Source organism: Solanum lycopersicum, chromosome 5 (assembly GCF_036512215.1).
Source record: "Solanum lycopersicum chromosome 5, SLM_r2.1".
Lineage (NCBI taxonomy): Eukaryota > Viridiplantae > Streptophyta > Magnoliopsida > Solanales > Solanaceae > Solanum > Solanum lycopersicum.
This window is the reverse complement of record NC_090804.1, coordinates 5166375-5178862: the sequence shown is the minus strand read 5'-3', so window position 1 is coordinate 5178862 and position 12488 is coordinate 5166375. Positions and strand designations below refer to the sequence as shown.

Sequence of the window (12488 nt, the reverse complement as noted above, 5' to 3'; positions counted from 1 at the left end):
ATGATGTTGTTGTTGTTACTTGTGATCAATGAAATAAGTAGAGAACCATAAAGTTTCATGTTCATAATTCAGTGGATGCAAAAATTAGGCTATTTTCTTTTGAGCCTTGGATGATATACGTAAACTGAGCTAAAACATCCGTCAGTGGAAAGTAAAGTGGACTGTAATAATGCAGTCTAGGGTTTGAAAATAAAACATTTTTTTCATAAATCAAATAGCAAAAAAGGTAACTTAATAAATTTTGAGTATATAACAGCACCATCATTTTTTAACTAGCCTGACCTAATCTTTGATTTATAAAAGTGGGATATAATCAATGTTTCACTCCTTTGTATACATAATTGGAAAGAGTATTTTCCTATGTTAGCGTTTCGATTATAGATTTTGAATTATGTTTTGAAAGAAATTGATTTCCTTATATCAATGAACCTTTCTTTCTTGTTAAATTGAATTAATGATTAATGCATCTAAAAATTGATGAATTATTTCATTCCTTTTCATTTCTATTTGTTTATCAAAATTTTGTTATCTTTGTTTATTGTCGTTGAAGCATTTTAAAACAAGCAAAATAAGATAACAAATAATTTGAATAAAAATATCATAATTTTATATGATATTTTAAGCTTTTAGTGAAAGTTTGAAATCTTGTATCATATTATGGGGAAAATTACTAGAAAGGGCAAACATTTAGTATGTTATGTAATATAAGTTTCAATTATTTTTAATCTGTAGCTATAGTTTAGGGAAATTTTGCTTTTTTGGTTTTCAAATGGTATAAATTTAGAATTTGTATAATTCAGTTCCTGAAGGTATAAATTTATAATTTGTCTAATTAGGTTCGCGATTGTATACATCCATAATTTGTATATGCTTATCCTAGCTATTTTGTAATACTATTTATAAGAAAATCATAATAAATTGTCCTGTTTGTGTATTGACAAGCGAAATATACAAATAGGGTTATGAAAAATTCCTATTTATATAAATATAAAATTTGTATATATTTGAGATGTTTGTATATTCGCAAGCGAAATATACAAGCGGGCAAGCGAATATACAAACGAGAAAGCAACCAGTGAGCACAACCTTCATTTGTTTATACTTACGATTAACAAGCGAAATATACAAACCACAACTTTCATGACAATCAAAACTATCACTACGGAGTGCAATTATCGAAACTGTAACTATAGAGATTTAATATTTTTTAAAAAAAATTATTTTTGCTATTTCTAAATTTCCCTCATTATTATAAGGAAAAATAACTTAAATACATAGCTATAAGTTTTATATTCTCTAATTTTCCCTTCTTTTTTTAAATATTGCATAATTTTTTTTTAATTTTAGTAGAAGTGTATAGATATATAACATTCTCTCTCCTATAATACACAATCCCCCAATATAATGCCTCTTTTTTCTCCACTAACACACTCAATCTTCTAAATCAGTTTTTGGATTTTGAATTATTAATTTTAATTAAAACACCCAATTTTGAAATTTTGAATTTCAAAATTCAAAAAAATTGAAATTTCAAAAAACCGCACAATTTCTCTCCCGTTCTTATTGTTCTTCTTACTCCATCATCGTCTCTATTCTTCTTAACCAAACATCTGTTATTGGTTTTTTTTTCTTATTATTCCATCATCAGTTCTTCTTTTCTTCTTTTTTTTGTTTTGGTTAATTGTTCTATTACATCATAGTAATTGATCCGTTAATTAATAGAAGGATATATGATTCCGACGATGAAAATTGGAAAGAAAATAGAAAAAAGTCTTTTCATGATCCTATGAATCTTCAGAAGGATTCAAACAAAGACTCTGGCGAAACATCAAAATCAAAGGTTGTCAAAATACAACAAAAAAAGAAAAAAGAAGCAGCAAACATTGTTGTCAGGCCTACATTGTTTCGGGTTTGTATTTTTATACTTATTTTAAAATTGTTGTTGAAATTAGTAAAAATTTTAAGGAATCCAATATGTATCAAAAAATTATGAAAATTATTATCATGTATCCAACAATAGGTTTAATACATAAGTACTAAGTGGATTATAATGTTTAGTCTATGATTTGATACATGAATTAGATGTGTATCATATGATTTCCTATGTATCAAGGGTTTTTGAAATTTTTTATCATGTATTAATGATTAATTTCAATAACTGCGCCATCAAGTGTGCTTGCTGATACATTTTAAATTAGTGTGTATAGTGTTTTAGACGATGCATTGATACATGAAGTGTTTGCTGATACATTTTGAATCAGTGTGCTTGCTGATACATTTTTAATCCATCAAGTGTGTATAGTGTTTTAGATGATGCATTGATACATTTTGAATCCACCAAGTGTGCTTGCTGATGCATTTTGAATCAGATTGTATAGTGTTTTAGACGATGCATTGATACATGACAGATTGTTCGTAAAAAATGTATTCAAAATGGATGATATAATCTTTGATTTTCAAAATTTGAAATTAATATCCAATTACGTGCTAATTTAATGCTGATTAATGATCTGTTACAGAAAATTAAGCTATTTTAGTTAACAAGTTTAAATGTACCGTTTTTTCCCCATTTTTTCTTAACAGTTTAAACTTACCATGTATCACTAGAGTCTAAAGTATCACGGCACAAAAATTTTAAGAGATTTTTAGTAAATACTAAATTTGTCGGGACATAGTGTAATTATTGAATTACACTATGAGATTCCTTAAATTTTTACTTATTATAATCTCTTTTTTGCACTTGTGTAACTGGACACTTGTAGCTCCAATCTTGACCCCTTTTTAACATTTTTGGGCCTCTGTTTGGATCTCCCAAGCCCATTTACTTAAGACTAACCCAACCAAGTTAGTTCATGCCATTAAATCTACAAATTACAGAAATACACACACTTTATTTCACTTATTTTCATTATCCCTTACTATTTTTTAAAATCTTCAAAATTTCTTATTTTTTTAATATATTCGAGCTGCATATTAATGTATTCGAGCAAGTTTTTAATGTAACCGAGCTACATATTAATGTATCTGTGCCAGTATTTAATATATCTAAGCTACATATTATGTATCCGATATACTTTTTAACGCATCCAGCTACATATTAATGTATTCGAGATAATATTTAATGTATCCGAGCTACATATTAATGTATCCGAATTTTAATTATTGTATTCAATTTTTTAAATTTTTAAGAAATTAATGTAATTAAAAACTTATTAGGGATAGATCTTAATTTCATATTAAAATTTATGAGATTTATGTAATTTACGCTTAAATCAATACTAAAAAGTTCTGAAAAAATTCAAGAAGTATAAATAATAAATGAATAATTTGAACAAATAAGAAATAAGAATAATTAATTAGTATTCTGAATTTTGATCTCTTCATATCCCCCAAAGCCTTAAACAAGATTTGTCACAGGCTCATTTAGAAAAGGAATTGGACTATTTTTGTGTACAAATAGATACAATTTTCTGTATCATTAGTTGCTCTCTACTCACAAGCACTAATTATTTATCAAATTAGATTGAACAATAATTTCAATATAAACTATCAATAATGATTTAAGATCGTAATTGAATGATAATTATTCTTTCATTTTTTAAAAAATGATAAATTTTGAGTTCAATTCTGATACAATATTGACTTTGGTAGAAAATATTTTATCTTTAAAATATATCTTTTCAATACAAATCGTATGATTGATCAATCCATAATATGAAATAAGGAGTGAAAACACACCAATTCTTTATTTTTTACACTTTAGCCCCTTAATTTGTTGAAAACACTCATTAAGGACCACAACTTCATATTTTCTTAATTAGTGGACCATCCAATCTAGATTGAAAAGTTTCAAACATATAAGAATTCTCACACATGAAAATTGCTTAAACTTACTAAGTATTTTTTTTTCTCATTCAGTGTTTGGAGTTTATGTTGTAACTTTAATTAAATTCGAATCATACATTATAAACTCATTCGAAAGTGACGCTGTCATTAAGATTTTCTTCATACTAAAGGGTTGAACACGTAAATTGTGAAAAAATATATAATTTTTTATTTTTTTTTAAAAATATATGAAGATAACTGTGAATGCTGACATGGCAGCATCCTCACCTTATAATTCTCAAACACAAACTTCCAAGAAAATACACTCTCCAATTGTATGTACACTTCTAGAACCCTCTACTCTCACCCTTAAACCCCCTTCTCCACATTTCAGGGTTTTTACACAAACCCTCAAGAATTCTTTAGCTCAATCCCTTTATCCATACACACACACAAACACACAGTGAAAAAAATTCACAGAAATTTCAAGAATCCTTTGTGGGATTTTCTCAAATAGTTTAGATAATGGCCCCTGTAGTAAGCAGGAGTTTGACTTCTTCACCTATGGCTTCAGTGCCTTACAGTCCATCTTTTGTATTGGGGAGTGGTAGTACCAATAGGGTCTGTCTTAAAACTACTTTCTTGCCTAGGAATAATATCAAGAATGGATTTTTACAATCTGGGTTGAGGTGGAAACAGGATAAAAGAGATGTTGGAGTAGTGGTTAGGTGTGAGGCTTCTGCTGTAGCTGAAAAAGAAGCTTCTGAGACATCTGGGGAGACCCATGAATATCAGGCTGAGGTGGGGATTTCATTTCCTTTTGTATAGTTTACAGTTTTGGTTTGTAATTTTTAGTTTTTAGCTGTATTGTTTGATTTTCTTGAGCAGGGGGTCTATCGGAGATGGCCTGTTAGGTTTTTGTATACTTTACCCTCCCCATACCGCACTTTGTGGAACTGCGCTGATTATGCTGTTGTAGCTGTATTGTCAGTTTTAACTGTTTTGTTGTTGAGGTATAATTGATTGAGTAGGAGTTGATAGTTTGAATTTAGATGGCAATCTACGAGTACTCGTTGGTATGGCTTTTAACATAGGAAAGATCCAATCTTTAGGCAATTGTAGGAGCTCTTGAATGCTTAGTTTTATTGAGCTGATAGTCCTTTGTCCACTTTGTTGTTGCTAATTTTTCTTTCTCGGATGCAGGTCAGTCGCCTAATGGACTTGATTGTTCACAGTCTATACAGTCACAAGGAGGTTTTCTTGCGAGAGCTTGTGAGGTGAGGGCACCTCTTGCTTTTGTTTGCTTTTCTGAGTGGCAGAGACATCTGTACACTACTTACTACTACCATAGATATTTGTATAGCTGTAAATAATCTCACTAGGGGTAAAATGAGAAGTTTAAAAGTTGGAACTGTTAGTAAATATAGAAATGTGTCATTTTTAGGACTAAATAAAACGGAAAGAGTGTCACATAAATTGGAATAGAGGGAGTACATTGTTTTCTTGATAACATTAGTAACTTTTTTTTTTGAAATTGGTAACTTTGATACCATTAGTAATTATTGATCTTGTAAGAGTTATGGATTTAGTAGTTATTGCTTGTGGATGACATGATAAATGTTTGTGTCAAAAACCATTCGTGATAGAGTTCACATTTAATTCTCTGTGCTGATATCTGACACTGATTTCTTGCTACCATGCTTCAAGTTCTTTTCTTTTCTGATGAGCCGAGGGTCTATCAGGAATAGCCTCTCTACCCCACAAAGGTAGAGGTAAGGTTTGAGAACATCCTACTGTCCCCATACCCCACTTGTGGGATTACACTAGATATGCTGTTGTTTTTGTTGATATCTGGCACTGGTCACTATCAAAAGATTGCCTCTTTGGATTTCCATAGGGTTAATTTTTTCCCAAATGCACTTGTTGAAGTCTTCATGATGCTTGGTAATTGTCTTATAGAATATCCTCTTTCCCTTTATGTTGTATTGCTAACTTCAGATTCTTCTTTGGACAGTAATGCTAGTGATGCCCTTGATAAGTTGAGATTTCTGAGTTTGACGGAGCCCTCTTTACTTGGAGATTCTAGTGAGCTAGAGATTCGCATCAAACCTGATCCAGACAATGGGACTGTTACTATAACGTATGTGGCTTAAGTTCTAGCTTCTGCATTAATGCTTTCCTAGTAAAGGGACTAATTAATAAATAATGCAGGGATACTGGTATTGGAATGACAAAAGAAGAGCTCATAGACTGTCTTGGGACTATTGCCCAAAGTGGTACCTCAAAATTCTTGAAGGCACTTAAGGTACTAAAGGGTATCTTCCATTGTAGAAAACTACACTAATTCAGACTTCGATTGTGCATTGAAGTTATTGTCTCTAAGAACTATGCTGCTTTTCTATCTATAGGAAAACAAAGACCTGGGAGCTGACAATGGATTGATTGGTCAATTTGGTGTTGGTTTCTATTCTGCATTTCTTGTTGCGCAAAAGGTAGCTGCTCATTTCATATGGATATGGATTTATAAAAAAAAAGGCATTGCCATTCCACTGATTTTGTTTTTATGTCTTTCCGTGCAATCAGGTTGTAGTTTCCACGAAGAGCCCAAGGTCAGATAAACAGTTTGTTTGGGAGGCGGAGGCTGACAGTAGCTCATATGTCATCAGAGAGGAAACTAATCCTGAAAATCTTCTAACTCGAGGAACACAAATTACACTTTATTTGAGGGTACTGCAATAATTCTGCTCCTTTCTCTTGGAGCTTTATGCCTAAATCCCCTTTGTTGTCAATCTCCATTTTGTTTCATCTCCTAATTTTGCTGAACTCGGGGCATTACAAGAAATTAAAGATAAGTTCCTAAAATTCATCGTTGACCATGTCAACTGATGACTTCTCTGGATGATAATAAGTTGAGAATTGTAAACTTGGATAGTCATAACCTTGTTATTTATCTTCTTCGGTGTGTTCAGACTTAAGATGGAACAGTGTAGAGCATTGTGAATGGTTTTGTTCCCTTTGGTAGATGCAATTTGATAGGCTACCATCGTTTTGTAGGATGATGACAAATACGAGTATTGTGAGCCGAAGAAGATCCAAGATTTGGTGAAGAATTATTCACAGTTTGTATCTTTTCCAATTTACACGTGGCAGGAGAAATCAAGAACAATTGAGGTAAGGTTCCTTGTATAATCTAAGGCGATTTTAACCTTCACCTCCTCTTTTATATTTGGTGTTTTAGGAGAAATCTTTTGTGTTTTCACCTTATGGCGAAAACACTTTTTTTCGTGATGGGTTGGGATTTGGATAATTTATATTTTTGATTACCTTTAAAATTTTCAGATTTAGAATACCGTTGCCAGAGGCAGATATAGGGGGCCAGTAGGTGCTTAAAAAACTGAAACAGTTGCATCTTTATTACGACATAATATTAATCTTTACGGGTTAGAGGTTGTTTGTACTGCTTGTGATTTGGTTAAGAGAAGTGTGTCTAATTTCCTTTATCATGTTAAATTTTTTACTGTTATTATTATTAAACAACATACCATTGCTGGGGGCTGATTTAAGGGGGTGGGGTGTTGTTGTTGCTGATAAGTGTGTGAGACAATTTGTATTCTCCTGTGAAAACTTCGTTGATTATTATTATTTTGTGGATCAGTAGGGGACAAGGGGGTTTCAACTTGTTTCACTGTGCTAGTTTGTCATCTATCATTCATCTATGCCTAATTCTCATTGGTAAATTTGACAGGTAGAGGAAGAAGAAGAACCAAAGGAAGGAGAAGAAAAAACAGAGGTGATGGCTTTATACTTATGTGCTTACAGTTATTCTCTTCACTATGTGTCTATGCTTCTCGAATTTATTGACGATATTGGAATTTGTGTTTCCTTTTTCTTTACAATGACAGGAAGAGAAGAAAATGACAAAGAAGACCAAAACTGAGAAGTACTTTGATTGGGAGTTGACAAATGAGACAAAACCTATCTGGGTGAGTTGGTGACTACAGTGAGAGTTCTTTATATTTACTCTTTTTTGTATGTGAGTTTTTGCATGGTCATTCTAGTTAGGATAATCCTCTTTTACCTGTGATAAATTGTAGATGCGGAATCCAAAAGAAGTTGAGAAAGAACAGTATCAAGAATTCTACAAGAGAACTTTTAATGAGTTCTTGGATCCACTTGCCCACACTCACTTCACTACAGAGGTATTCACTTTTCATTTTGGATTGATCACTAGTCATTTGTCGATTTTTATATATTGATGTTTTAACTCTGATAGAACAATTTGTGCAGGGTGAGGTGGAGTTTAGAAGTGTCTTGTATATACCTGGAATGGCTCCTCTTAACAATGAAGATGTCGTAAATCCCAAGACAAAGAACATACGTTTGTATGTGAAACGTGTCTTTATTTCTGATGATTTTGATGGGGAGTTGGTAAGTTCTATATGTTAGCTCGATTTGCAACTTGTAGACGAGATGTAAAGAGAATTGATTAGCTCTTTCCTTGTGTCATTGTGAAGTTTCTCATTCATAAATTCATAGTTTCTCATTCTTTGAGCTGTATATATGATGTTAATACACATGAAGAGAAGTGATGTTCTTGAACCATGTTTAAAATGTCTACTGCAGAATAAAGTAATGAGATTTGTGTTAAGTGGTAGACAAAGAGAATGCATAGTTTTACATCCCAGCTTTAAGCAATACAAATTTAAATTGATGCCCAAGTGGCTTTGGGTGCCAGTTAAAGTGCAGTGCCCTTTTTTCCCAAATCAGCTGATGCTAGTTCTATGCATTTCAGTTTCCGAGGTACCTGAGCTTTGTTAAAGGAGTGGTGGACTCAAATGACCTTCCTCTTAATGTTTCACGAGAAATCCTGCAGGAGAGCCGAATTGTAAGGAAAAGCTTTCGTGCTTGAATGAATTATATGTCAACCTGTATTCTTGTTTAGCAATCGGCACTGATGTGGTGGTTGCTATGGTCAATTTCTTGAGCTATCATTTGTAGTTCAATTGAAAAAGAAGAACCTGTTTTTGGACTGTAATGTATTTATTTATTTCATCCTAGGTTCGGATAATGAGAAAGAGACTAGTGAGAAAAACATTCGACATGATTCAGGATCTCTCTGAGAGTGAGAACAAGGAGGTAAAATATTATCAGAACTTTCTTTACCTTTGGTGCCTTATCAAAAGAGTCTCTTGAATTCTGTAAGAGCGCTGCTATTTCAATACAGGATTACAAAAAATTCTGGGAGAACTTCGGAAAATTTGTTAAGTTGGGATGTATTGAAGACACTGGTAATCACAAGCGGATAACCCCATTACTGAGATTCTTTTCTTCCAAAAGTGAAGAAGAATTGATAAGCTTAGATGACTATGTTGAGAACATGGGCGAAAATCAGAAAGCCATTTACTATTTGGCCACTGATAGCTTACAGAGTGCCAGGACTGCTCCTTTCTTGGAGAAGTTGGTCCAGAAGGGTATTGAGGTATTTACTTCATCCTAATTTTTACTGGATTATTTACCAAGTCATCCAGATACCCAATAGGCATGAATGACAAGTCTCTGTAGGTTTACTCTATAGTTTGAATGTGGAGTTCTGCAGACTTACTCCCTTCCCCCCCCCCCCCCCCCTCCCCCTTCCCCCTTCCCCTTCCCCTTCCTAAAGGGATTAACTGATAACAAGAGAAACAGCCTCCCAAAAATGTAACACAAATTGAATACTGTATGTGTCACCAGTCTTTATAGTTGGCTGGATAGTAAAAAGTGTCATTGAAAGTTTTCTGGTAGGATGTCCAAAGATTGATTCTTTTAATTTATGATTCATTATCCTTGACATCCAGACCGTTGTTTGGATGAATTGTTTCATTCTGTACCACCTTTTCTTGCTCCTACCTATGCCAGTTTGAACATACTCCTTTTCTCTTTTGGTTGTTGCAGAATGATATTCCATTTTCCATAATGGTCCCATTATAGTCTTATCTCAATAAGCTATAGTGCTTTTGAACTTGCTAGATTATTTCTATGTAGAGGAAAAGTGAACTTGCTGCCAGTACATGCTCCTCATTAGGCTTTAAACAAATCATAATTTCAACTCTCATCTTAATCTGCATGTCATGTCATTCTTGGGAAGATGAAAACACGTGCTTTGGGAAGGCTGTGTCAGAGATCATGTTATCTGGCTTAAGATCTCACTAGAATACCCTCTGCTTGTACACACTCCTAACATTTGCCTGTGTTGCTGTGATATAGGTGTTGTACCTCGTTGAACCAATAGATGAGGTGGCTATCCAGAATTTACAAACATACAAGGAAAAGAAGTTTGTTGACATTAGCAAAGAGGACCTGGAGCTTGGTAAGCTCATTTTTTCTTGCATTGACTGGGAACATAGTATATAAGTGGTTTCCTTCAGTATTCCGTGTCTTTCCTTTCAAATTTTATTTCCCGCTATGTGAACACTCAAATAAACAGCAGAAAGGGTATTGGAGAAACATAAACGAAACGGACAATCAAGTTTCACCTGTTTCAGAATGTCTTAACATATTTTGGTCTCCGGCATTGATTTCAGATGATGATGATGAGGTGAAAGACAGGGAAGCCAAGCAAGAGTACAATCTTCTATGTGATTGGATAAAACAACAGTTGGGTGATAAGGTGGCAAAAGTACAAGTTTCAAAGCGTTTAAGCTCATCACCATGTGTGCTTGTATCTGGAAAGTTCGGTTGGTCAGCCAACATGGAAAGGTCTGTGGGTTATTATTTCTAGCGTCTTTTTCTATTTATTAGTTTTGGAAATTGCAAGACACTATGTTGAAAATCTTCATTTTTGTGTGTATGAAATAGATTGATGAGAGCACAAACCTTGGGAGACACTTCAACCCTGGAATTTATGAGAGGGAGAAGAATATTGGAGGTTAATCCCGATCATCCAATCATCAAAGACCTAAATGTAAGTTTTCCCTGCTCAATCTTCAGAGCGACTAACTAATTACTTGATTTGGATTCTATCAAAGTTGTAAGTATCAAGTGTTGTGAAATCAAATACTCCATCCGTCCCATTTTATGGTGCACTGTTTGACTGTTACACAGTTTAATTATAAAAAAAAGGGTTAATTTTGAAATATGTGGTCCAAAACTACCCCTTCATCAAGTATCACTGCTATGTTTACACTTGGCATTATCGTCAATGACCATATAGTGGGTGCCGGGTGAGGACTAGTAGTTAAGTTTCTCACAAGTTGCCTGGGATGTAGCAATCGATTTTGCTGTTGCTTATTTTCTTTTAGAAAAATAAAAACATAACATCTAAGGTCTGCGTACACCCCACCGTCCCTAGACCCCACTTGTGGGGTAACACGACTGATGGCCTAGTTGTTGTATACTTTTGTCGTTTTGTATCATAAAGCATACCAACAGTTTAATAATTTTATTTTTATACAACTAGTAGTAAATCTAAGCGATTTCACAAGAACTGTTTTTCGCCCACAGAAGAAAAAATATGGTCAAGTTTGACTAAGAATCATATGTACTTATCAACAATGGTTATGTGGAATTACTTGCAGGCTGCATGCAGAAAATCACCCGATAGTTCTGACGCCAAGCGGGCTGTGGAACTGTTGTTTGACACCGCATTGATCTCCAGTGGATTTACTGTAAGTACTGTGGAACACACCTTGTTTTTCCTTGTATTGCATAAGTTGTTTCTTCCTAATACATGAATTAAACACTGAGGCACATTGGAAACAGCCTGATAGTCCCGCTGAGTTGGGTGGCAAGATCTACGAGATGATGGCAATGGCTCTTGGAGGAAGATGGGGACGATTCGAGGAAGAAGAGACAGAGGCATCAGAAGAAACATCAATTGAGTCAGATGCAAGCTCTGCTGAAGTGGTAGAGCCACAAGTCGTCGAGCCATCTGAGTAAGGACCGAGAGCACCGATTATTGGGAATGATTCATAAAGTGTTTCTCTATCTTGTTTATGCTTTCTTTCTAATATGTCATAAGAGGAGAAAGAATTTTGGTTGAGAAGAGGGGAGGGGAACAAGAATGTTATTTGGTGGGGGTGGGGGGCACTAGATATGGTATTGAAGAAATTTTTGGAATGAATAATTTAGTTATAGAATAGTAAGATTTGGTTGGTTTTCACTTTTCTCCCTCTTGCAGTACCATTGACGTATAGTTTGAAACTCTATGGATAAAAATGCACTCGTTTTATTCTTCTTTACTTAAATACTAGGCGTTTGTCTATGACGGAAATCAAACGTGCTTCTAACTTACACGTCATGTGTTGCATTTCGTTAAATTCACACATAGTCTAACAAATATTGTAAACATGTCTTAATCATTTTTCCTTCAAAGTTATACCATCTTATTTTATGCAAACCATCATATGCAAAACAAAAAATAAAAATGAGTTTGTAAATAAGTGGTCTTAATTTCTCCTATGAAGATGTTGTGGCCCACAATTGAACAACACTTTTAGCCCAACTTATTTGTTAGATTTGGTGATTTCTAATATTATACTTATTTTATTAAAATTGAAGTTTATTGATGAAAGTCATTTTCTTGTTCTCTTTTTCTAATTTGATCTTTTAGTGTGTTTGTTCTATAAGTTAAATCCTTCGTTTTTTTCTTCTTTCTATCCAGTAGATAGTATCTACCAAGTGTTTTC

At 33.6% G+C, this 12488-nt stretch overlaps 1 protein-coding gene across 1 annotated transcript; it reads left to right on the top strand.

Moving 5' to 3' along the window:
* The first annotated feature begins 3977 nt into the window (after nucleotides 1–3977).
* On the top strand, nucleotides 3978–12078 carry LOC101255395 (heat shock protein 90-5, chloroplastic). Its single transcript, XM_004238962.5, has 19 exons — nucleotides 3978–4626; nucleotides 5029–5102; nucleotides 5840–5965; nucleotides 6037–6130; nucleotides 6234–6317; nucleotides 6409–6552; nucleotides 6880–6996; nucleotides 7571–7615; nucleotides 7728–7808; nucleotides 7920–8024; nucleotides 8113–8253; nucleotides 8618–8710; nucleotides 8884–8961; nucleotides 9050–9304; nucleotides 10069–10171; nucleotides 10386–10560; nucleotides 10660–10765; nucleotides 11379–11468; nucleotides 11563–12078. The coding sequence occupies exons 1-19, from the start codon at nucleotides 4351–4353 to the stop codon at nucleotides 11737–11739; spliced, it is 2364 nt and encodes a 787-aa protein (XP_004239010.1). The 5' UTR covers nucleotides 3978–4350; the 3' UTR covers nucleotides 11740–12078.
* The last annotated feature ends 410 nt before the right edge of the window (nucleotides 12079–12488 follow it).